General features: G+C 40.2%; 1 protein-coding gene across 3 annotated transcripts; it reads left to right on the forward strand.

Moving 5' to 3' along the window:
- The first annotated feature begins 973 nt into the window (after positions 1-973).
- LOC108027861 (P protein) lies at positions 974-23,683 on the forward strand. Of its 3 annotated transcripts, XM_017099464.3 has the most exons (12): positions 5,383-5,559; positions 7,438-8,026; positions 17,630-17,736; positions 18,677-18,821; positions 18,903-18,963; positions 20,712-20,850; positions 20,916-21,820; positions 21,880-22,209; positions 22,406-22,753; positions 22,817-22,964; positions 23,025-23,118; positions 23,187-23,683. In XM_017099464.3, the coding sequence occupies exons 2-12, from the start codon at positions 7,950-7,952 to the stop codon at positions 23,269-23,271; spliced, it is 2,439 nt and encodes an 812-aa protein (XP_016954953.1). In that variant the 5' UTR covers positions 5,383-5,559; positions 7,438-7,949; the 3' UTR covers positions 23,272-23,683. The 3 variants fall into 3 exon arrangements, with proteins under 3 accessions (XP_016954951.1, XP_016954953.1, XP_016954954.1); XM_017099462.3 differs by lacking the exons at positions 5,383-5,559; positions 7,438-8,026 and adding an exon at positions 974-1,167; XM_017099465.3 differs by lacking the exons at positions 5,383-5,559; positions 7,438-8,026 and adding an exon at positions 14,746-15,170.
- The last annotated feature ends 379 nt before the right edge of the window (positions 23,684-24,062 follow it).

A 24,062-nucleotide genomic window follows, 5' to 3' on the forward strand; every position in this document is an offset into this window, starting at 1 on the left:
GATGGAAAATAAAAAGATTTTTCAGGCCTCTCAAGGTTGTATCTGTTATGTCGTGTAAAATGCTCTAATTTTAGACTTTATTGTCTGAGGTCAAAGTGAGGGGATCATAAAAACTAATCAGGCATTAAATAGAGGACAAAGAAAAGTTAAAGTTTGAATTTTAGATTTTATTAAAAGCAATTACAGATAAAACTAAAATAAGTTCTTTAGGATTTTTAGTATATTTTAAAGAAGTATATAATATCATCTATAAAAGTAACCGGTAATTTTCGAAATTTTTTAAAATAATTTTCTAAGATTTCTGGAACGGTTATTTTGCGTGCTAAAAAACCCATATAATGCAATGTATAAATTTCATAACTTTCGTAATTATACCAAATGCACCTGGGGAAGAAAACATAAACAGCGATAAATAATTCTTGAGACTGACCATTGCCAAGTTCAATGTTGACCATAATATCCGCATATGAAGGTGTTTGTATGTTTATACCCTATATAGAGGCCAGTATATGGTATATAGAAAGACAAACGCTGGTCAATAAATGAGAACAAGGCAGAATAGAATAGCAACAAGGGATTTTCTCGGGTGGTTGTTGCTGTTTATTTGCTCTGCTGCTGCTGCGCTTTCCACGCTTTCCACAGCGCTCGTTCCATAGGTAAATTGTATTTTAAGTTCTCAAACAAATGGCCACTAGGGAGTGGGCCGGGGATCGGGTCGCAGGAGGTGGTGGCCCGATGTGGCAGCCATGTGGAGAGGAGACTGCCAGCAGTTTTATGGCAGCCGCTAGAGGGAATGTCCGCCCCAGCCGACCAACGACTGACTGAATTTTAATTAATTTGCGCCAAGGAATAAAGTGAAAATTGGAAATTGGCTTAGACTTAGTCTTCCCTTTGGCCCCGCCGCGCAGGCCAATAAAAAAGATGTGAAAAGTGTACGTAATTTCGCGGATATATTGTGTGTGTGTGTTTTTTTGTAAGGTGAACCAAAATGTCATCGCCTTATGGATACAGCAAGCCCACTTTCATGATAACCGACCACACTCAGGATCCGTACCATCTGCAGCCGGGCGATGAAGACGACGACCAGGACGAGGACGAGGAGCGGCACTCGAAACTGCAGGAGATCATCAGTTGGCTGCATCTGAATGCCAAGCATCGCAGCAAATGGTAGGTTCTGCCCATCAAGTATACGCCCCGGGTGGCTTGCTTCTATATTAAGTATACGCCCCGTGGCGCCACCGCCACTCGAAGTTTATGTTTTTTACTTGTTTGCTTCCGTTTTCTCATTAGCCTGACATTTAATTGTGGCCGAGGAGATGATGGTGGGCCTGGACCCAAAAACTTTTCCTTTTATTGTCTCGCTAAGCTCCCTGCTTTTCGGTTTGTTTGTTTTTGGACACAAAAATCAATTTGCGTACATTTTATGGAATTTAAGCCGCTGAGAGCCGCAACAGATGCTTCCCATTGAGATTGATTACAATTTGTTTGATTTTTAGTTGGCTGAATAGACACAATAATATTAGTCAGGCTAAGTAATAAAAGCGAGCTATCCAGCGGAGTGATGAATGCGATTTCTAGCAACTTGGTACTTCATTTTTTCCAGAAATTTAGATTGAAATTCCTTCCTAATTAAAATAAATCTTGTTTTTGTTTTGTCGGGGAATTTTCCCGCCTAGCTTGTGGTTATAAAAAATGCCTGAGGCATTCACAATACATTTCTTAATGTCATTCAGCCATTGTTGATGTGGGCACAAGCTTTCAGAATTACTCCGAACAGTTCTAAGAATAGTTGGCATGCACACACTTCCAGCTCAAGCCAATCTTTTGTTTTAGCATTTCACTTCTGGGAACTATCATTCGATATTGCTTGTTGATAATCAATAATGTAATACCTTGGACACGTGTGAATTAGCCAAAGTACAAAGCGACTGCGAAACTGTTATTAATAAACAATGGAGAATAAATATAGACCTGCCTTGCATTATATTATTTATAGTACTTGATTTCCGCCGGCGAATACGTGATTCAGCAGCCTCCGCAAGTGTTTGTGATACTACTTATTTTCCCCCTCTCATCTGGTCCACAATTAATGGCTCTATAAACAAGTGTCGTATTCAAATTAAAGCACACACTCCCACACAGAACAGCAAATAACTAAGCGTTATCAGTGGAGTGGAAACGCAGTGCAACTAGAATTACAAACACTGTTGGTCCACAATTAAAAGTTCCGCCTTGTTAATTATCAATTTAAGGGAACACTTGAGATTGTAAATCACTGAGTTCTCCGGCTTATAACGCAGTTATACTCGGTTGCAATAGAGGCGTATGCATAAATATACAGGGTGTTTGGAGATATAATGGAACTAAGAACCAGTTAAATATAAGGTTAAGAATATTAAAAAATATTTTTAATTCAACTTTTAGTATTAATGGATATCATTTATTTCGAAAAATAGTGAATTTTTTATACTTCCCAAATTGTTGTATACCCTGTAATTTTATGACATGATCTCAGAAGTGCAAAAAAATTAAATATTAAATAAAGAATACTGACAAAAATTATATATTTGTTGTACAGATATTAATATTTATGGCAATACTATATTTTAAAACGTTATAGCTTTTAGAATTTTTCCTATACTTCTCATATTTTCTGACCCACCCTGTAATCTTATATCATGTTCTTGACAAACAAAGCAGAATCTTTTATTGATATAAAAAGTGGAAAAACCAGTTAAATATTAAATAAAGACTACTAAAAAATATGTATAATATATGTTGTATAGCTCTAAATATTTATAGTTTTAACATATTTTGAAATAAAATCATTTTTATTTTATACTTCGCATATTCTCTGAGACACCCTGTAACCCTACGACATGTTCTTGACAAACAAACCTGAAGCAAACCCAATTATATAAGCACTTGTTATTTACATAATTATTTTTTATTAACTCACACTGGGCATTCGCTGTCTCTAGTGAGTCTTGATAAATTGTAGAATCCGTAAATTAATTTATGCATATAAGTTGTAATTAATTTACATATTTGCATTGGCTGACGTCATTTAATCACGTAAAATACAGCGGCATGAGCCTCAGGGAAATGGTTACAGTTTATGGGAAAATAGGAATGGATGTACAGAAATGGTTATGAGTGAAAAGTCGAAGGCCGCCTATCGTCCTCGGCAGTGACAGCGGCGCACTTTGATGTGGCTGGTCTTTAACTCTGACTTTCTGACTCACATTAGACAAGTGGTTCGGCAGACTGTCCGTCATATATGTATTCAAGACCACGCGATCCCGGCAGGAACGTCAAACCCAAGTTTGGTGGTGCCAGTGATGACATGAACTGGCTGTGAGTCGGTCTGCGGCGGGCCACATGTGTGTAGTTTGCGGAAACTTGTCGTAGTTTCCGGTGGTGAGAGGAGGTGCCAATACCTATCCCTGTACATGAGGGTTTTCCGCACACGCTTTTCCGTCAAACTGTAAATACTTTTCTGTTGCCAAGGGATGAGCTTAGTGGCCGTAAATGTTCCGGTATTCACATGTATGCGGTGTGTGTCTCTATGTACCTACATTTCTTAGGGCCCCCTAACCAACCTTTATGGCACAATTGAGTGGAAATGAATTATGTATAAGTTGTTATTAGAAGATGGGATTTTCTTAATAATAGGTTGGCAAGGTATGGAATTTTAAAGTGGCTTTGGCGGAGAACTATTAAATTTTAATGTAAGGGAAATCATTATATTACAAAATTTGTGTCTTTAATGTTGATATAGCTATTAAATTTACCTTAGGTAAGGTTAGTACGTTATCGCCCATGCGAATGTGTAGTAGTTAACACATTTAATGTCGAATTGGCTGCACCTTCACCCCTTATTATTCAGATGGCTAAACCTTCAGAGACCTTGAGCCAAGACACTATTTTTATTGGAAATAGCACACACCTACGTCGTCCCACTCTGGATATATGGCCGTTCATCAGCATTATTATTATTATCATCATCGTTCTATTGGATGTGTATTGCGAAAGAAAGGAGCGTAAATATTAGGCTTTAAAGCCGCTCAAATGTCAAACTAGCTGACACGAGTTCACTTTGTGCTCCTTGGAGTGTGTTTTTGTTTGCTTGACGTTTCATTGTCAGTGGCATGGTTTTGGGTTTTGGGCTCTGAGTTCTGGGATTGCGAACCGAAATCGAGAAAATTGAGATGGGGCTCGGTGTTTGCATGGCCCCCAGTTGATAAATTCGCCTTTTGTCCGCCCATACTCAGAGTACAAATGATACTGAAATGTGGCACACACAGACTCATGCAAATCGGACCGCGCGTGGTCGTCTATATTGTCGGAATTGAAAGCTTCGCTGGGATTTATCATCTTTGGCCTATAAATAAACAGGCAGTCGGCCTTAAATTTGATAAAGCTGGCGTTTTTTTGTTGTACTATGCAGATTTCACTTTCGCTTTGAGGAAGTCTCCGGAGCATTCGGCGAGGTTCTGGACTTTGCCTAACTATTTTTAGGTTTTATGACACGGGTTTTAAATTTGCACTAATTGCTGGACTTGTTGCTTGTGCTGCGATTTCTAAAGGCTAAATGACCATAAATCTGCTGATTAATTCGATTATATTTTGAAGCTTCAATTAGCAAGCTCAGGGTGGAGAAAACAATTGATTAGGGGGATTATAGATTCAATGAATCACAGGCAAAGCAAGTCAAGAAAATGTTATAAGAGTATATGTAAGGGTTTTATTTTAATAATCATTATAGTTAAAGGCATTATATTATAGCTGGGAATAAAAATAAAATTATTTATTTATTCTCAGCTTAAAAGGCAATTGAAAAAGACATAAAATATATTAATAGCCATTAGTAACACTAGGATGTTGGCCTTTATAAAATTCTGTTTTTTTTTTACATTTACTTAGAGTCTATTACAGCATGCTAATTTTTAAGCCAATACTTCGTGACCATTCATAAATAAAACGTAATTAAATATTTATAATTTTGAACAAACGTAATTTCCATAAGAAACCCAAAGGAAGTGACCTTGATCCTAAGTAAATAAACATATAAAATTTTTGTTAGCCGCCTTTAAGAGCCGCCTGAAAGCCCCAAGTTCAAGTTGTTGGCCGCTGGAATACGAATTCGACCAATTCCAGCGGCGGCATTCAACAGCTATTGAAAGCTTGGCGTTCCATTCAATGGCCGGGCGCGCTTTCAATGCTTTCAATGCGCCATTCAACCGAAAACAGCTGCGACACGAAGCGGCAACATCAGTATCGGTATCTGAGGCCACATAGCATCGGCGGCGGCGGCGGCATCGGATCGGAATCGGAATCGCCAGTAACCGGCTGAAATGACTAGGAACGCGGCACCGAGCCCGCAGATTTATTCAGTTTACAACTTTCGCTCGAAACGGACGTGCGACTTGAAGCGGCAATCGCGTTCGGGTGGCCAACAATAGAGATACAAAGATACAAATAAATAATAATCAAACAACTGAGTGCACACACAAAGCGCACGTACACAAAAGAAATATATAAATATTTAAAACCAAAGTGAGCTTATAATTAAACTAGAATTTCTCGCAAATAAAAAGAAGAACCCCCGAAAAAGTTCAGGGTTGTGGCTGCGGCAGGTCGAGATGTACAAAGATAAAAGCACATTTAATTATGGAAATTTTTCCATTGTTCCACTGGCAGTCGGCCCTATCCTGTTTCCAGTTTCTTATTACCTCAAGATAATTTTGCTCATTAGGCGGGCCCCCGAAAAGAGCAATTTCTTAGCATTAAGCATAGGTAATTAGTCTGCTCCTGCCTCTGCTTCTGACTTTCTGAATAATTGACTGGCGTCTGGTGACTGCAATTCCTACGTATATATAGATTAATTGAAGGATTCCCCAGGTTTCCCCAGGACTCACCTACATTTTCTCTGTGGGAAAGGCCCCATCTGGTATTTACCCACTCGTGATTAAACATTCAAACTTTCGCTGTCATGTGAACAGGTCCTTGATGGTGCACAGGGCTATCAGTGGCTGGCAAATATTTCATAATTTATGGATGCCATTCGGGGTCGCACCTTTCAGGCCAACCCAATCAATAATTGACCACCGACAGGCCACGCAAATAAGTAATATATTCTGCTGGATAAATTGAATCATCAGTATAACATCACCGAGTGGTCAAAATGGAAATGAAAACGGAAACGGAAACAGAAAGTAATTCCAAAGAGGGCGGCCCCCAAAAAGTAGGCAACACAAAAGTTGGGACCCCTACGTGTCTAGCTTTTATGTTAGTTTTAAAGCTTTGCAAACTTTTCTCGACACTCATTTTAAATATTCATGGCTGTCTGGATATGAGTGAATGTGTCCCGGCAAAACACATACCATCCGTCACTTTGCCCCTGCCAAAACAAAAGCATTTATGAGCTGAGCCAAAAAAAAAATGGCTTTTAAGGAAAACTCAAATACATTTTAAGTGATTGCTAGGGGCTGCTGAAGGCCTCAAACTTTTGTGGCGTTAATTTGCCAAAGGATGCGAAAAGTTTTACTGTCAACACATTGAAAAGTCTGTGAATGAAGCCCTCGGGTTGTATGTACTTTCGAGCTCTGAGAGTATAATTACACTTGATTAAAAGCAATTAGCAATTAGGCAAATGAGAAACATGTGTAAACTTAGTAGGATCCTTTCTTTCCGTAACAAAATATATCATCCTGACCCGCATTTCCCAGAATATTTATTTATGTTCCAACCCCCAACATAGCCATAGATGGCTTATCCACCTCGTTGACACATTTATGTGTCAGCAAACATTTTTTTTGCAAAATGTATATAAATAATCCGCCCCCCTAAACGCAGACATATCTTTGAAAGCAATTTCCGCTTAGCGCACAGGATATTTTCGGCACCATTTTATACAAATGAGTCCTGGCCACGTGTGTGTTATTTGCATTTGACCCTTTTTTCTAAATCCCCCCGGATGGCCTGGCATAATTTAAAATGTTTTTCGGGGCAGGCATTTTAATTAGGCGCCCTTCTAAATGGTTTAATGTGCGAAAGCCTACGCCGACTAATTAGCAGCAGCAACCATAATTAAATAGAACTTAATACCCAGATGTAGTGTATGGTAAACACATCGGAAATCAACCGATGGAACGTGCTCCCTGGACCGCAGACGATGACGTACGTGATCATCCCTTGTCCCCATTGGATTTTTGATGTTCCAACTGATTTGGCTGATAGATGAAATGAGGCCAAACCAAACGAATATTGATTCCCAATTAGGCCGAACTCAACGAGGCCTGTCTGTCAGGCGACTATTTTCGTCACTCTGGACCCTAAATAATTAATCCCTGCCCTGCGTGACGCAACCATGAACTTTTTATTTTCTGAGGGGAAAACCAACTGTTTACATGTATCTATCAATTTATTTACCAGCCCAGGGCCAACACTGCGTATGCGTGATTCGTTTATATGAAGCGGAGGCACAAAACCCTTTACTACATCAAGATGTACAAGAGAAAGGCCTAAAGCCCAATAACTAAACACTTGTGATTTGCGATAATAATTAGTATTAATAGATAGGGGTTCGAAACTGAACGGAACCCAAAGGTTTAAGTCAAAAACGCGTCTAGACGTCAGCGGCTTAATTAATTTAACACGCCCTCGATTCGGTCAAAATTGCGTCTTTTCGGGCACAAGCTGCGCCCAGCCCATCGCCCACTGCCACCCACCACCCACTGCCACCCACCAGCAACAACAACAACTGCAAAAACCTCCTCAACAGCAACAAGAACAGCAGCAAGACGACGGACTCCGGCACAGTGGGTCAAACTGCCGCCTCATCCCCGACATCGCGGCGCCACAGTGGGAGTGGCAGTGGGCGTGAGAGTGGGCGTGGCAGGGTGCCCAGCATCCACAAGAAGCGCAAGAACATCTGGCCATTCAAGATGCGGGTGAAGGTGACCAAGCGCCTGTGGTTCCACCGACAGGCGTCCACCAAGAGCGACAGGTTCCCACAGCCAAAGTAAGTCCCAATGGCAATCTTTATTAATTCAAATTTTCATGGAACTTAAAAAAGGGCTTTGAGCAGATTACAAATTTTAGTTAGCTCTTTTATTATTTTAAGTTAAATTCTCCGTTTTAATTTTACACTAACAGTGCATTAAGTGCCTTTGAAAAGCAACCATAACTCAGTGAACAAAGTTTTAATTAAATCATTCATTATTTATTAGGGCTTTTAACGTTGAGCACAGAAACAAAGTCAGAGTACCTACCTGTGAATTATTGTTAAACCCATCAAAGTAAGTCATAAGAGCAATGACAATAATTTATTTTCGATGGAAATGCAGACAGGAATATTGTATATTATTTTAATCCTATCAAAGGCAATAAATTTCTACTGAAGTCAAAAGCAAAAATAATAATCATTAAAAGGCTTATAGAGGGATACAACAGCAAAGCAGCTTAATTGGATATTATTTTCATAAAATGTAATTCTCAAATTTAAACTAAAGAAAGGTAATATCTAAAGTGCCTAGAAATGTACGTGTTCATGTGCAATAAAATGTTTAATATAATATTTATTTAAAAATAATATATGATATTATTTTCAAGCTCATTATGTATGAATTTTCCCTGCATAACCTCTATTAAAGTAGAGACTTTTTTAAGGCTATCAGCTGGTGTGAGCTTAATGCCCTCCCTCCCTAAGTTGAAGTTATCCTTTGAACCTTTGGCATCGGAAAATTGCGAGTCTCGGGCCGAGATGCCAGAGTTCATGGGGCGAAACCTGTTTTGCCTTACATCTGCTAATGCAGAACTCCCATACTCGTATGTTTATATGTTTATATGGGTTTCTTATGTCTCGGCCAGGGGCACGTGCCTAAAACTCCGGCGGAGAGTGGGCCGGATGCCAGGATAGGGGGCGTTTCCGGTGCCCGTCTCGACCACAACATAAACATAAACATGTAATCGTGTACGAGTCTAATTTTCCCTTGAATGGCAGCAACATGTGTCGACCCAAAACGAGAAAAACAAGAAAGAAATTAATGTCAGACATTTAATTTCCGTTTGGCCAAAAAACAAGGGACAACTGTGCGGAGTCTCGTTTCCGTTGCCATTAATGTTTCAATATGAAACACTTCATTGAATTGGGAAAAGAAATTCGTGGGCATATTTCATAGAATCAGGTATTGGCATTGGGGAGAGCCCATCAATCGGGCTGCCAAGTGAGGCGTGCTGTTGGGTCCTCAAAAAGTGTCCGGGAAACGTGCCTGAAATTTGTCGTTCCTTTTTTTCGGCATGAGTTATACCAAAAGAGGGCCCTAGACAAATACTAATTAATTTGTTTTTGGCCAAATGACCGTTGGGAAAATCAACAAGGTCCAAGAACAAACCGAGAACTGACTACATTTTGCTGCTAAATTATTCTGCAATTAATTTGCAATTTGTTTGCCTCACTATTTGTTTTTTGCGAGCAGCAGGATCTGAGCCAACGCTGCGTATGCTTAATTTTAGCAACCGCTCATCGCTCATCCGCCCCGTGTTTTGACGGCCGCGTTTTAAGTAAGCCATTAACACCCCGCCTTAAATGTGGGTCAGCCAAAAGTAAAAATTCCTTCGCATAACGCGAACTGCGACGACGACGACGACGACCTCGTCCACCCAGCCAAGGTCAAATTCTGGCCCAGTCTCAGTCCTCAGAATCTGCATTGTTCTAAGCTCATTCAAAATGTGATTATGAACCCGGCCTGGATGTGTGCCTCTGAGATGCGAAGACAGCGAGGGCCATAAACATGGCACATGAATAATTAAAACATTTAATGCCCAAATTGGGTTAGGGCACTGAAGTTGACATTTGCCCTGAAAAAAAGGTCAGAGGGGGTAAAAGTAAATAGCAAGTGACTAGACACCGAAGTACTTAAATGCATTTAAATTTACAAATCATACCCAACTTTTAAGGCCTTGTAAAGTATAAGTCATAAATTATGAGATATCAATCAGACACGACCAAACCACACTATAAAAATCCCATAAATAATTAATAAATTTACAATACTAGCACTAGCGAGCTGAATAAAATATTCCATAACTGCAGTTTGATTTACTCAATTGTCGTAGAGTAAGCCCTAGGTATGTGGAAATTAAAAATGCAAATGAATACAAGCGGGAAGTTCTGCTATGCCAACAATTTGCATACGACACTTGGCTGCAAGCTGAATATTTCCCTTGGAAACCCACTCCCTCCCCACTTTTTCCACCCGCCAAACACAGAACCACCCCACCACCCACTACTTAACCCTGCCCTTGGCGAAATGGCCATTCTCAGTCACAGTTCGATTTATGGAGGCGTCGTCGAAACGTGTGACTATGAGCCCATTAGGAACGTGTGCCATTCCTCCAAGGGCCCCCGGCCACGTCGCCAACCGACGCTTTTTCAATTAATTAACTCACATTTTTCGCAGTGGAAAAATACTCGCACGGCCGGCAAAAGATTTAACTTGCTAATCGAGGCCTGCCACCCTCCTCTGCTTGATTTAAAAATAAGACTTCAAGTCGCTCACATGCGAGTCGCCAAACGCCAAACGAACTACGAAAAAGCCGAGTGCTGAGCGGTTTCAGGCTTTCAATTTTCTCGAAATTAATGAAGCGTGTCGCATTGAAAGCGCCACATGAATGACATGCCCACTGGCGAAGAGGGAGCCGGAGGGGAGGCACTGAGGGAAAAGTTTGCCAATTCAAAATATCTATATAAAGTTATAAAAAGACTAAGAGACATCCAGCCCAGTAAAAAATGAAACTCTAATTTGCATACCTCAAATTATGGTATAAAGTTTTACTGTTACCAATTCAAATTCTCTATAAAGATTTTTATAAAGACATTGATAAAATTGAACTGAATTTAAATACGTTTAAATGTAAAATCAACTTACCACAGTTGATATAAAAATCTATTTATGTTTAAATAAAAAAAAACACTTTATATTTATGGAACCACCTTAGTAAATCAAACCCACAATACATAATAACCTATGTTATAATTTTTGATTAGCTTAAATTGTAATAGTAAGTTAGCAAAAGGGGTCCTACAACATTAAAATAATTGATTTGTAAATATATTACAATTAAAGTACAATTAAAAACCAATTAAATACATTATTAAATAGTTCAAGGATTCAAAGATACTTCATTTATTTTCAAGTTTAGAAACAGTATTCAAATATTTCTACCTGTGCATAAGTAATATGAAGAGGAGAGCTAAAATGTGGAGGACCGGCCGAATGACCGACTGGATGAAATTACGTTTTTTCGGGTCTTTAATTTCGTTATCAACGTAGTCGCACAATGACCTATATATAGTGCCATCTCCGTCGATTCTCCGTCCTCTGCAAGTATGCGTGCGCACTCGTATCTGTGTGAGTGCGGCTTACTTAAGCAAGTTTGAGTTGATTTAATATATATCCCAACATAAGAGGAAAGCCGTTTGATGAGCGCGTGTTCATTTAATTTATCAAACGGAAAAAGTGCGTGTTCCCTCAATTGCTTCGCCACTCACCCGCCAGCCTTTAATATTCTGCCGAAATATTTCTAAATTGACAGGCTATTTTTAGAAACATTTATCCGAACCGAGCGGAAAACTTTGATCAATTTGATGGAGTAAATCAAATTTAAACTGATTTTCGACTCACTATTTGTGTCATAGGTTCTGTTAGAAACTGTCAGATTTTGCATCTGTTGGCTAACCATAATTGCAGTGAATTGACAAGCGCATGAATAAGTTACTTTGAAGTAATTGCCAAGTCATTTACATGGAAACAATAGGCCTATTCAACTTGAAATTAACAGCAATTAACAGAGTACACTGAAATAGAAACAGAAACTATGAAGTATTTATAATTTAAAATGTATTTCTAAGATATATTTTATTTTGGGAAAGACAAGACTCTTAATTTTCTCTTACAACCTGAAAATTAGCTATTTTCTATAACTTACCAGACCAAAATGTAATGTAATTTTAGTGTTAGTGCTACCTATCAAAACGTATAGTAATTTGATCCAATTGTGGGATTGAATAGCACTCTCTGGAAAAAGTACAATCGGGCCCAGACGGGGCGTGCCCCGTCGGCTATTAGCTTTTTGCGTCGAAAGTGCGCACATTACGCTATACGCCTCAGCTTTCCTTCGATTTATGCTTCTTTTCCGATTCGATTTCAAGGCCAGGGGCTCTGTCCACCTGAGACCCCCGAGCTGGCACTCTCGTTTCAATTAAATTGCACTTCACTCGGCCACGGCAAACACTTGTGGCAGCTCGGTCAACACGGGTGCGATATATGTAAGATGGGTACGGGTATGGTATGGCACTCTATTCTTCATGCTCGGAGACCTTTTTCATTAGCCACAGCTGCGAAATGGCTATCATTAGTTGCCTGGCGGTGTCAGATTGCAATTGTGGCCCTGGACTGGCTTGATTTTCTAATCTATAGAGGCAAGAGTATTACATTACCGCAGCGCATTATGCAAACTTGGCAGGTCGAGCACACCTGTGACGTCAGTGAGTCAGCAGCAGCAGCAGCAGCAGCAAGTGGATTCTGTTGAGTTGGCCGAAAAAGTACCTAGAGCTTAAAATACTTTCTGCTTATTCGACAGATACTTTTCGTTTCGTGTGATATGCGTCTGCCAGAAGTTTTGACAGGCGCCATCTCCCCCGGGTGCCTTTCAATTACTGGGATATACATACATTCTGGAAAATGAATACGCTTTGAATTTTGCATCACGTGGGGGCGTACGGATTTGGCTCAATTTCACAAAGTTCGCCCACGAAATTTGCATGCGAATTGAGAGGCACCCTTGAACTCCAAGGCCTCGCGAAGCACCCGCTGAATTTGCCTTCAATTTAGGCGCTTTGCGAGTATTTCATAATTCGCAAAGCAGCTCCGACTCCTTAACAGAATAATTGAACCTCCAGCAGCTGATTCCTCGCCAAATTGCAGAATAAACCCATACTATATAGTATATGTAGATACTGCAAACGACTCGGGTTCATAGCTCATCTCGTGTCATAAAATCGTTTAAAACGAGCGGAACGAATTGATGAAAATTGTATCGGGTTGCGGCTTAAAATAGAATGTATAATTGGAGCAAAGTATATCAAGTCAGATTAAAGTGCCATATTTTTCAAGTTGAGTTCCACATTTGTTTGTTTTTATTTGGGGTAGAACAATTTACTATCTATATATATCTTAAGGTGTACTAAATTCCAGCCAAGTTGCCTTATAATAAAAATACATATAAAAATAAATATAAGGAATAAATTTGAAGATAAAATATTCAGCTTTACTAAGGCTTTTGAGATAATAACGAACATGATCATTATAATAATACCTAATTAAAATGCGAACTAAAAAAGGATTTTCATGTGGTTTACTATACTAAGGTTCTTAACTTTGGAACAAAGATTAAAAGAAAGATTAACTATCTGTATTATTAAAGGTATATATATATATTAAAGTCGAGTTGCCCAATAATAAAAATTCATTTAAAATTCAATTTACATCTTAATTAAATTGAACACAAATCTAAAAACCTTTTTTTAATTTGGTATGCTTATGGATGTTAGGAACTTTCATATCTTAAGCCTTACTAAGATATATTGCTTATGAGATGATAAAGACCACGATCGTCATAATGATACCTTATTAAAGTGGTAGCTAAAAGGGATTTTCATATGGTTTTAGTATACTTAGGTTCTTAACTCCCCAACAAACTATGCGTAGCGCAGAGCAAGATCAAAAGCATCGCAGAACAACTGTCAAATGTGATGAATCAAGTGTAATTGAAAGAAGTGCAAATAAGCCAACGCCAGCAGCAATAACAACAATGACGGAAGAGAGCGGAACAGTAGCACTGAGCGATAGAGAGGGTTCTCTATAAGGCCGAAAATGAAGAACCCCGTAGTGGGTGGCAGGGGGCAAAGAGCCCATGCTCGGGCTAGGCTGCACACAAAAAGTGCACTCAAAAAATTATTCCAAGAAATATAGTATCTCTTAAATCGTTACTTTATGCTATATGCGTAGATTTAAGGATATCTTTTTCATTAAATGTCAACATTTTGTTTTATCTGAAACTTTTTTTTAGTTTAGTTTTTTTAACGCTTGTGATCGAACTCAGGACCTTTGGACTGTAGTTCAACGTTTTACTTACTGAGCCAAGAAATTTAAGTTAACTTAATGCATATTATTTCTTTGAGTTACCAAACATTATTTAGAAAATAGTTTCTGGGAATTAACAAATAACTTAATAGCTAAAAAAAAAATTTTTTTATTGCTTTAACTTTTTTTTTCAAATCTTTATTGTGCAGTATATCCTTTTCTTTGATTTTTGAAAACTTTTTTATTAACACAAATGTTTTAGTGCTAATTTGAATAATTGAAGGTTTATTTTTTCGAGTGTCGAAAAGATGGATCGGTCGAGTTAGTTGTTGGGTTGTTTGAGTGCACTTGCAGTGGCCGCGGAGAAAGCATAAATGCGAATAATGAGCAAAGCGCGGCCCGCGAGAGATAACTGATGATGATGATGGAAAGCGAATGTGAATATCAGGAAATTTTATTTTATTTGAGCTCTTCTTGTTTACCTTCTTCTTTGCCGCGCTGCTTCGCTGCGGCTGCGACAGCGACGCCACTGCGACTGCGACTGCGACTGCATTAAAACCTACAAAATAGGGTAAAAAACTGGGGACGACAGTTAGTACCGCTTGAGCTTTCGACCGCATATATACGCCCGATCCGAGTCACGATCGGCGGCACTAAAAAAAGGCACCGAAAAGGGCACGCGACCATAAAGAGCGCAGTTTTCGCAGTCACTCGAGCCGCAACAAGTGGTCAAGGCAACGCGATCCCGCTTTTTAATTGAAGATCGGCTCGCTGCCTCGACTTTTCCCCATTATCCCAGCGGCGCAAAAATATGCGATTAACAAAGGAAATTTCACATTTTTCCCGGCTTTCATACTGAAGCACTTCGCGAGTGCAATTTACGTAACAGAACGCTTCCGTCGCGGATATACTTGTCGAGTGTCAAATTTCCCGAAACCCCTGGACTTTTCTCTTTCTTTCCCGCCTGAGGATGGCCTACAATTACAACAACAGCTCCGAGGATAACGCCTACGAGGATGAGTATGTGTCCCGGGGGGAGGGATCAAAATAAATTGTGTTCTAGCCTCCTTAAGGCATGTCAGCGGTTTTGATGTGTTCACCTTGCCTACAGATAAAGAAATAATCATAAACATGCATTACATTTTAAATGAGTAGATATAATAATCCATTTTTTGGTATTTTGATAGGAGATATTGCTGTACTCGATATAACATTTTTTTCTATTTTCTTTATAAAGTAATTTATAAATATATATTATATCTTTTTATCTGTGTAAAATTCAAAGGAGACACCGACAAATTGTCGGGGGCTCCAGTGGAGCGGAAAACTCATTTGGCTCCTGCTAATGATAGCAGGTCTACCCTATACACAGGATACGCCCGTGTTTGCGGGTGTCCCTTTTCTCAGTGGGCTGTTGGCTGAATGTGAATCAATCTTTGACACGGACACTTGTCTTCACTTCAGCCGATGAAAGCCGTGACATAAAGTAGCTGTTCAGCGTATTAAGAGCCATCAACAAAATCATTTAATCATTGCGTCGAGGAGACGGCAAACTGCTTGAGGCTTTGCTCTTTGAGCTTGGGTGAAAATTACTTTCCTATTCCAGGAAATTTCCCACAAAGCATTATTTCTTTAAACCCCAGAGCCTTTTTGGGGATTTAATGAATTTCAAACCTGTTTGTTTCCCGTTGTAAACAAGCCAAGTTAATAATATATTTTTATTTTTGTACAAATAAACCCCTGGAAATGATTAGGCAACAGCAAAAGGCGTATTTTAATAACATGGTATTGCCTTTTAACGACTTCAAAGCTGAAATGTTACTTTGGTAATTAGCAAAAAACATTTTGTTCTCAGCAACTGGTTAAAAAAGGTTTCCATCATGCCTTCCCAGGAACCCCTTCTTCCACACATGCTATCAGTTCACCTCCTCACATGAGGCAATCAAAGATCTCATGACTTATGAACGAGCTGTGAAAACCAGAGCTGTCTAAGCTGAGTATCGCAATTGAGGCAAGTTCAAGCTGAAATGTGGGTTCGCATATATACCTACTATATAAAGTCGTGTATATATTATATACATATATGATAGTATGGGCTCGGTGAAGAAAATCAGTGTCAGCATTACTTTGGCGGTCTTGTCTTTGTCTTTGTTTCTGTTTCTGATTTTCTGTTTATGACATGACTGCATCGCGTCCGTCCACCGCGAAAGCTAATTGAAACTTAAGTAAATATAATTTATGACTTATTTCGAGCACTTTTCATCGTTCTAACGCAGGCTTAAGTAAATTTAGTCAAGCCGACTGAATTAAGATTTGTGTGCCCACTTGAGTCAAGTGCACAAATTGCATTTATTTAGCCCGCACACGTGATGCGATTCCCAATGCACTGAGGAGCCTTCTCCAAATCGCCTAGCCGGACCTCAGCTGCTTGGCTCCCGGTAATTATGGCAGAGAGTCATTAAACTCGCATTTCAAATGGAAATGGAACCCGGCTGAAAACAATATTTTATTGCCGCTGGAAATAGACATCTTTCTTCGGTCTGATGGCTTTTCCTCTGATAACGACCTTAAGCGATACTGACTTATAAAACTTGTCGGACTGTCTGGCATTGCGCTTTAATTTAGCTCGGCTTCTGCGAGATTCTTTGACAAATCTGAAAATCTGCATGGAAGATAGCTTGACTTTGAATTCGGTCAGTTTGTGTGGAAATTAGAATAAGAATTACTATCGTTTTTAGCTATCTTGCGGACTACGTGACGTCCGGAGCGTTGATTTGGGTGTCGCATTATAGTATTTTTAGTTTTAGAAAATAAACCTGAAAGACTTAAGAATGAATCACAAATGCAAGAACTTTCTTGACTATTCATTGTCTTATCATTTGCTCTTCCATTGAATTTATAAGATTGAATAAGCTTCTTAGCAAATGGGTTTCTCAAATATATACTCATTTGTGTCAACTAACTCAGCAAATATATTTACTCAAATCTGATTTTATTGCAAGTTGCCTAAAAGCCCTTTTACATTCGTTGTCAGTCACCATCCTGGCTAAGGGGATTTTCATTCACTTTCCTAACCACAAGTGAATTTCCACTTCATGTGGCACAAGCTGAGGCCCTCGAGAAACCCCTTTTTGGGGTAAACAACTTCGATTTAAAGTCTTTATAAGAGTCAAATCAAATAAATACAGATTGTTGCACGCACGAGCCGGGGAAAGCACAAACGCATAGGAGGGGAAAAATCAATATGGATGTGCTAAAAAATTTATTGAATGTTTTTTTGGGCAGGGCGGCGAAATGAGCCGCCCTCCATATACCTGAACAAACAAATTCCGAAACACAAGTCGGGGTAATCTTATTAAATCTTTATTCTCTGCTTATTTCTTCTCTCTTTTTCGGTGGTGCGTTTCATTGCTCCCCGATGGGCAACAAAAATCCTGCTCCTTCGCCGTCCTACTCCTGGCCCACATCCACACATGCAGCGAAGTAACAGAAGGTGCCTTACAGGTCTGGCGAACTCTGCCGGAGCGCATTCGTCAGGATCCCAGTCTCGCGTCCTTTCGCCAGGAGCACGAGCGTCTACATGGCGGTAAGTTTGGTCTGGCCATCCTCATCCTCATCCTCATCCCTGGCCCCCGGACCACATAATTTCCCGGTTTTTTATGCCTGGCTGTTGCTACCTTTTTTATTGCCGTAATTATTGCTGAATTTTTTATTGCCATTTGCGTTGGCGTTGCCATTGACATTGGAATTTGTCCCGGCTTTTTCCTCTTTTTTCCCTGATTTGCATGCCAAAACCTCAAGTCCAAGCTTATCTTCAATTGTTTTGATGGGCGCACTATTTGGGGCTTAGAAAATTATGATAATGCCAGGGTTCCAGTCTTTTTCCGGCATGTGAAGTCACTGCGCAAGTGGACATAATCTTGGTTGGGTTCCGTAAATTAGAGGGCTTAGGCAGTGAAGAATGTGTTCTTGAAATAACCCAATTTAATTATTTGGTTTACTTGGGGTATATTTATTTTTCATCAAATTATACAGTAAATTTCCCTATAATAGTGACAAGATGATTTCCTTCTTTTAAAAGAGGGCTCCTTTTGGTAACTAGATTCTCAAACCATAATAACAGAAGGCAATCCCACATCAAAGCCTAAAGTAGTTCCCAATCCCTGGGGCTGAATTAGCTGTCCGGAACCTTCGAGTTCCTAATGCGTCCTCTCCGGCATCCTTGTCTCCAGCCATCAGTCAGTTGGCCAATGTGTCCCCCAGCTCGCTCCTGCCCAGGGCCATTTATGGGTATTTATAGCCTCGACTGGGCCAATAAAATAATGCCAACACGTGGCAGGTGATGGCTGGAGCCAAGTTAACTTAATTCCCGGCCAAAGTCGCCACAGTTGCCCGCCGTTTGTCCTTCCGCGTGGAGTGAATGAGTACATTTTCGCACAAATATTTGCCAGTTCCGCTGCAGGGTTAGGTCATCCGAAACCAGAAAGGTCACCGTTGAACAACTATTTTTAATTGAATCCCTGCAGATGTGGATCCCTTGCACGCGGAGGAGTCGGAGGCCCGGGTGCAGAATGGACACCACGAGGAGACGGCCCTGGCCAACCAGGCCTTCACACAGATCGGGATCAATGTGACGAACGAGGCGGGTCAGGTGCGGGTGCTGGACGGCAGGTTCGTAGTTCTGTGCCCCTCGATTGTCAGTTACGTAATTAGTGCAACCAGTTTTCTGTGATTCCCCGTGCCCATTTGCAGGGACCTGGAGAACAACAATGACGATCAACATGACGAGGCCGAACCGCACGCCAAAAGCTTGGTGGGTATACCTCTTAATAACTATTATAAAAAATATAAATAATATTTAATGATTATTTTGATATAACTCAATATAAACTATATCCAAGTACAGGACATATTATTATTATTATTTAATGTAGATCATTAGAAAATTCTAAAATTATCCAAGTTATGAAAATTAAAAGTGCAGTTTTGGTTTAGATACTGAACCTCACTGGAATTATCTAAAAATCGAACATGAAAATGTGCCAAAATTTCGACCATTGCTAAAAGAATATATTTGAATGTAGACCCAAGTTATGAAAATTAGAAGTGCAGTTTTGAGTTAGATACTGAACCTTACTGGAATTATCTAAAACTCGTACATGAAAATGGGCTAACATTTCGACCATCGCTAAAAGAAAATATTTGAACGTATATCATTAGAAAATTCTACCACAAACTCATGAAGGTATCCCACGTCTAAATCGGGATAAAATTACCCAAGTTATGAAATTAGAAGTGCAGTTTTGGGTTAGTTACTGAACCTCACTGGAATTATCTAAAAATGGAACATGAAAATGGGCTAAAATTTCGACCACCACTAAAAGGAAATATTTGAATGTAGATCATTAGAAAATTCCACCACAAACTCATAGAGGTATCCCACGTCTGAATCGGGATAAAATTACCCAAGTTATGAAATTAGAAGTGCAGTTTTGGGTTAGTTAGTGAACCTCACTGGAATTATCTAAAAATGGAACATGAAAATGGGCTAAAATTTCGACCACCGCTAAAAGGAAATATTTGAATGTAGATCATTAGAAAATTCCACCACAAACTCATAGAGGTATCCCACGTCTGAATCGGGATAAAATTACCCAAGTTATGAAATTAGAAGTGCAGTTTTGGGTTAGTTACTGAACCTCACTGGAATTATCTAAAAATGGAACATGAAAATGGGCTAAAATTTCGACCACCGCTAAAAGGAAATATTTGAATGTAGATCATTAGAAAATTCCACCACAAACTCATAGAGGTATCCCACGTCTGAATCGGGATAAAATTACCCAAGTTATGAAATTAGAAGTGCAGTTTTGGGTTAGTTACTGAACCTCACTGGAATTATCTAAAAATGGAACATGAAAATGGGCTAAAATTTCGACCACCGCTAAAAGGAAATATTTGAATGTAGATCATTAGAAAATTCCACCACAAACTCATAGAGGTATCCCACGTCTGAATCGGGATAAAATTACCCAAGTTATGAAATTAGAAGTGCAGTTTTGGGTTAGTTACTGAACCTCACTGGAATTATCTAAAAATCGTACATGAAAATGGGCCAAAATTTCGATCATCGCTAAAAGGAAATATTTGAATGTAGACCTTTAGAAAATTCCACAACAAACTCATGAAGGTATCCCACGTCTTAATCGGTATCCAAACACCCGAGTTATGGAATTACGAAGTGGAGTTTTGGGATCCCACTCTGAAAGCCATTGGAACGACGAAAACATTGGAAAATGGGTTGAAATTTTGGTCCTTATAAAAAATATATATAATAATATAAAATTTTCGAAAATGTTTATGTTTCGGAGAGTTTTAACTCGGCTATGTCGCTCTTACAGAGAGAATTTTAAAGCACTATCTCGCTCTTTTTGCTCTTTTTAGATTTGAAAGAATTTTTAAAGGGTCAATAATTTACTTTTGAATATCAAACTTATCCTTGTGTTTTATATTTCCTTTGTATCAATATATTTATATAAATTGTATCATTTTTATTTTCAGATCCGAAAGTATCTCATCTGGTTCAAAATAGCCATTCTACTGGTGGTCTGGTGCGTCTTCACCGCCTTCCTAATGTCCAACAACGAGCATGTGGACCAGCTGAGCCTTATAAGTGTTCCTAGGAATAGCTCACCGAGAGGTGAGTAAATCTTAGAGATTATTAAAAATCGTATAAAACTAATAGGTATACCACCTATCCCCCAGTGTTTCCCATCACCACCTCCAGCCTGCAAAGGATCGGTTTGGGCCTGCGAGGACCCTTCCGGCTGCAGGAGAACGAGCTGGCCCTCAACGAGAGTGTTCCGCTGCCTCTGCTCCAGGTGATAGTGATGCGCAGCTATTACGATGGCGACGGCATGGAGATCTACATCGAGAATGCCAGCCAAGTGTGGCAGCTGGACGTGGTCTATCCGGATCTGATCGACTCCACCAAGGATACGAAGAAGAAGCGCACCTTCGAGCTGAGTCCCATAGATCCCCTGTGGTTGGCCCAGGCGAATCGCACGGAGCTGAGCTTTGAGTTCACCAGCAGCATCGAGGGCGAACTACCGCTCCAGCTGAATGTGGATGAGTCCCCCATCTATAAGAGGGATGGCGTGATCTATGCGGCGGTGGTCCTCTGCGGCCTCTATGTGATGATCATCTGGGAGATTGTGAATCGAACATTTGCTGCCATCATTGCGTCCACCTTATCGGTTGGAATACTGGCCGCACTGAACTCCCGCCCCTCGATGGCCACCATCATGGGTTGGATCGATGTGGAGACGCTGCTGCTGCTCTTTGGGATGATGATCCTGGTGGCCATTCTCTCGGAGACTGGGGTCTTTGACTATCTGGCCGTGTATGCCTACAAGATCACCAACGGGCACGTTTGGCCACTGATCAACTGTCTGTGCCTGTTCACCGCAGTCCTCTCATCCTTCCTGGACAATGTGACCACTGTGTTACTGATGACCCCGGTGACGATACGACTCTGCGAGGTCATGTGCCTCAATCCGGTGCCCATACTCATGTGCATGGTCATCTACTCGAACATCGGCGGAGCACTGACTCCCGTGGGGGATCCACCGAATGTCATCATCGCCTCGAATAGCTACATATCCAAGAATGTAAGATATCTTTGGGGTTTATCGTAGGTATTTCTTATATCATTACTTCTATTAACCAGGGCGTCAACTTCGCTGTCTTCACCCTGCACATGTTGCCCGGAGTTCTTCTGGTGATGGTGCAGACCTACATCCAGTTGCGCTTTAAATTCCGCAACATCAGTGATCTGCAGTTCAAGGACTCGCCGGAAGTGGAGGAACTGCGTCACGAGATCCACGTGTGGAAGCGAGCGGCCGCCAGCCTATCTGCCTACTCAAAGGATGAGGAACTGGTGCGACAGACACTGATGAAGAAGGTCAACCGCTTGAAGAGAAGCCTCAAGAAGCGCATGACGGCGGTCATAGAACCGGCACCCAATTACCAGCAAACGCTGGCTAATCTTCAAGCAAAGGTAGGGGATTTCTACAACTAGGAACACTTAGATCGAGATCAAAAATCAATGACTGACAAAAAAAGCCCTTGAAATCAAGACGAAAGTGTTCTTAATAATGTTTTATCTCTTTATCTCTATTTTAAAGATCTACCTTGGCTTTTAAGGATATCCCTTCTTATTCTTAATTATAATTTAAATTCATTATTTTTTTCAGTACCCCATTCGCAACAAGCCCCTGCTGATCAAGTGCTCCGCTGCCTTGGTCTTTGTGATCAGTCTTTTCTTCTTGCACTCGGTCCCAGAACTGCAAAGATTATCCTTGGGCTGGACAGCTCTGCTAGGTGCCATATTCCTGATCATTCTGGCGGACATCGAGGACATGGAGGCCATACTGGCCCGCGTGGAGTGGTCAACGCTGCTCTTCTTCGCAGCCCTGTTCATCCTCATGGAGGCTCTGACGGAGCTGGGTCTGATTGAGTGGATCGGCAACATGACCGAGGGCATTATCCTGGGAGTGGGCGAGGACCGGCGGCTGATGGTGGCCATCTTGATAATACTCTGGGTGAGTTTTGGATGGAATTTCCACTTTAATTTGTTGTATAAATATTATATTATGTTCCTTAAGGTTTCTGCTGTGGCCTCGGCCTTTGTGGACAACATCCCGCTGACCACGATGATGGTAAAGATTACCATTTCCCTAGCGCAGAATAGCACCCTAAACCTGCCGCTGCAGCCTTTGGTCTGGGCCCTGGCCCTGGGAGCCTGTTTGGGAGGTGGGTGGAGATGGTATAATATAATGGGTACTAGATGGTAAATGGTTTTCCCTTTCCCAGGCAATGGCACTCTGATTGGCGCCTCGGCCAATGTGGTTTGTGCGGGAGTGGCCGAGCAGCATGGCTACAAGTTCACCTTCCTGCAGTTCTTCAAGTAGGTCTCGGGGTGCCTTCCAAAAAAGGATTCCTCATTAATTTAGTGCGGTTTTTCGATCCCCACAGAGTTGGCTTTCCCATCATGATCGGCAGCATTATAGTCACCACGGGCTACCTGCTCGTTTCGCACTCGCTGTTCGCGTGGCATTGATGAAGGGCCCCCATCCAGGAGTTGACTGTGTCGATTCGCAACAAGGCGCACTTTACCTCGTTACCTAGCGGACAGAAACTGTTCCAGATGCCACACTCATCCGGTTTTCGAGCCCATCGAAACAGCACCAAGCTGGAGCGGAACCAGCAAGTGCTGGTTCTAAAAACCAACCAAAAAGCAAGCCCACACAGAAAAACAGAAACGAAGAATATTACATAAAAATACATTTATTTTTACACATCGTTGTTAGTGTAGTGTGTAGTATGGATAACAAAACAAAGAACAACAATTAAGAGAACTAAAATAAATATAAATTAATTATTTACAATTAATAATGTCGCTGAACTGTGAAACAATTGTTAAATGTTAAATGTATGAATACGAATTAAATAAAAACGAAACAAATAAATTATTTATGGCGTTTTTTATTAGAGAAAAAATTTGTTTTGCTTGTTTATCTTATTTTTTATGTAGATGAAGGGAACTTGTCGGGCCCAAGGGTTTAAAATTTAATAGACGAAAGCCAGTTTATTTGTTGACTTATATGGCCTTATTAAAAAAGTAATAAAATCTCAGTCTGTAGGCGGCGAATGTATTTTAGTTAAAGTGATTCATAAATGTAACTTCTCATACATACATATATAAATTCAAATTTTTAAATGCGGAAAAGATTGCTACAAGATGTTTAAATATTTATAAAGTTTAGTTTAAGCCAGCCCAGAAGCTAGCTATATTTTTATGTAGTTCATAGCCCACAAATGGAATTTAACAACTTTAAATTAATTTATTTA

This window comes from Drosophila biarmipes, chromosome 2L, assembly GCF_025231255.1.
Source record: "Drosophila biarmipes strain raj3 chromosome 2L, RU_DBia_V1.1, whole genome shotgun sequence".
NCBI lineage: Eukaryota > Metazoa > Arthropoda > Insecta > Diptera > Drosophilidae > Drosophila > Drosophila biarmipes.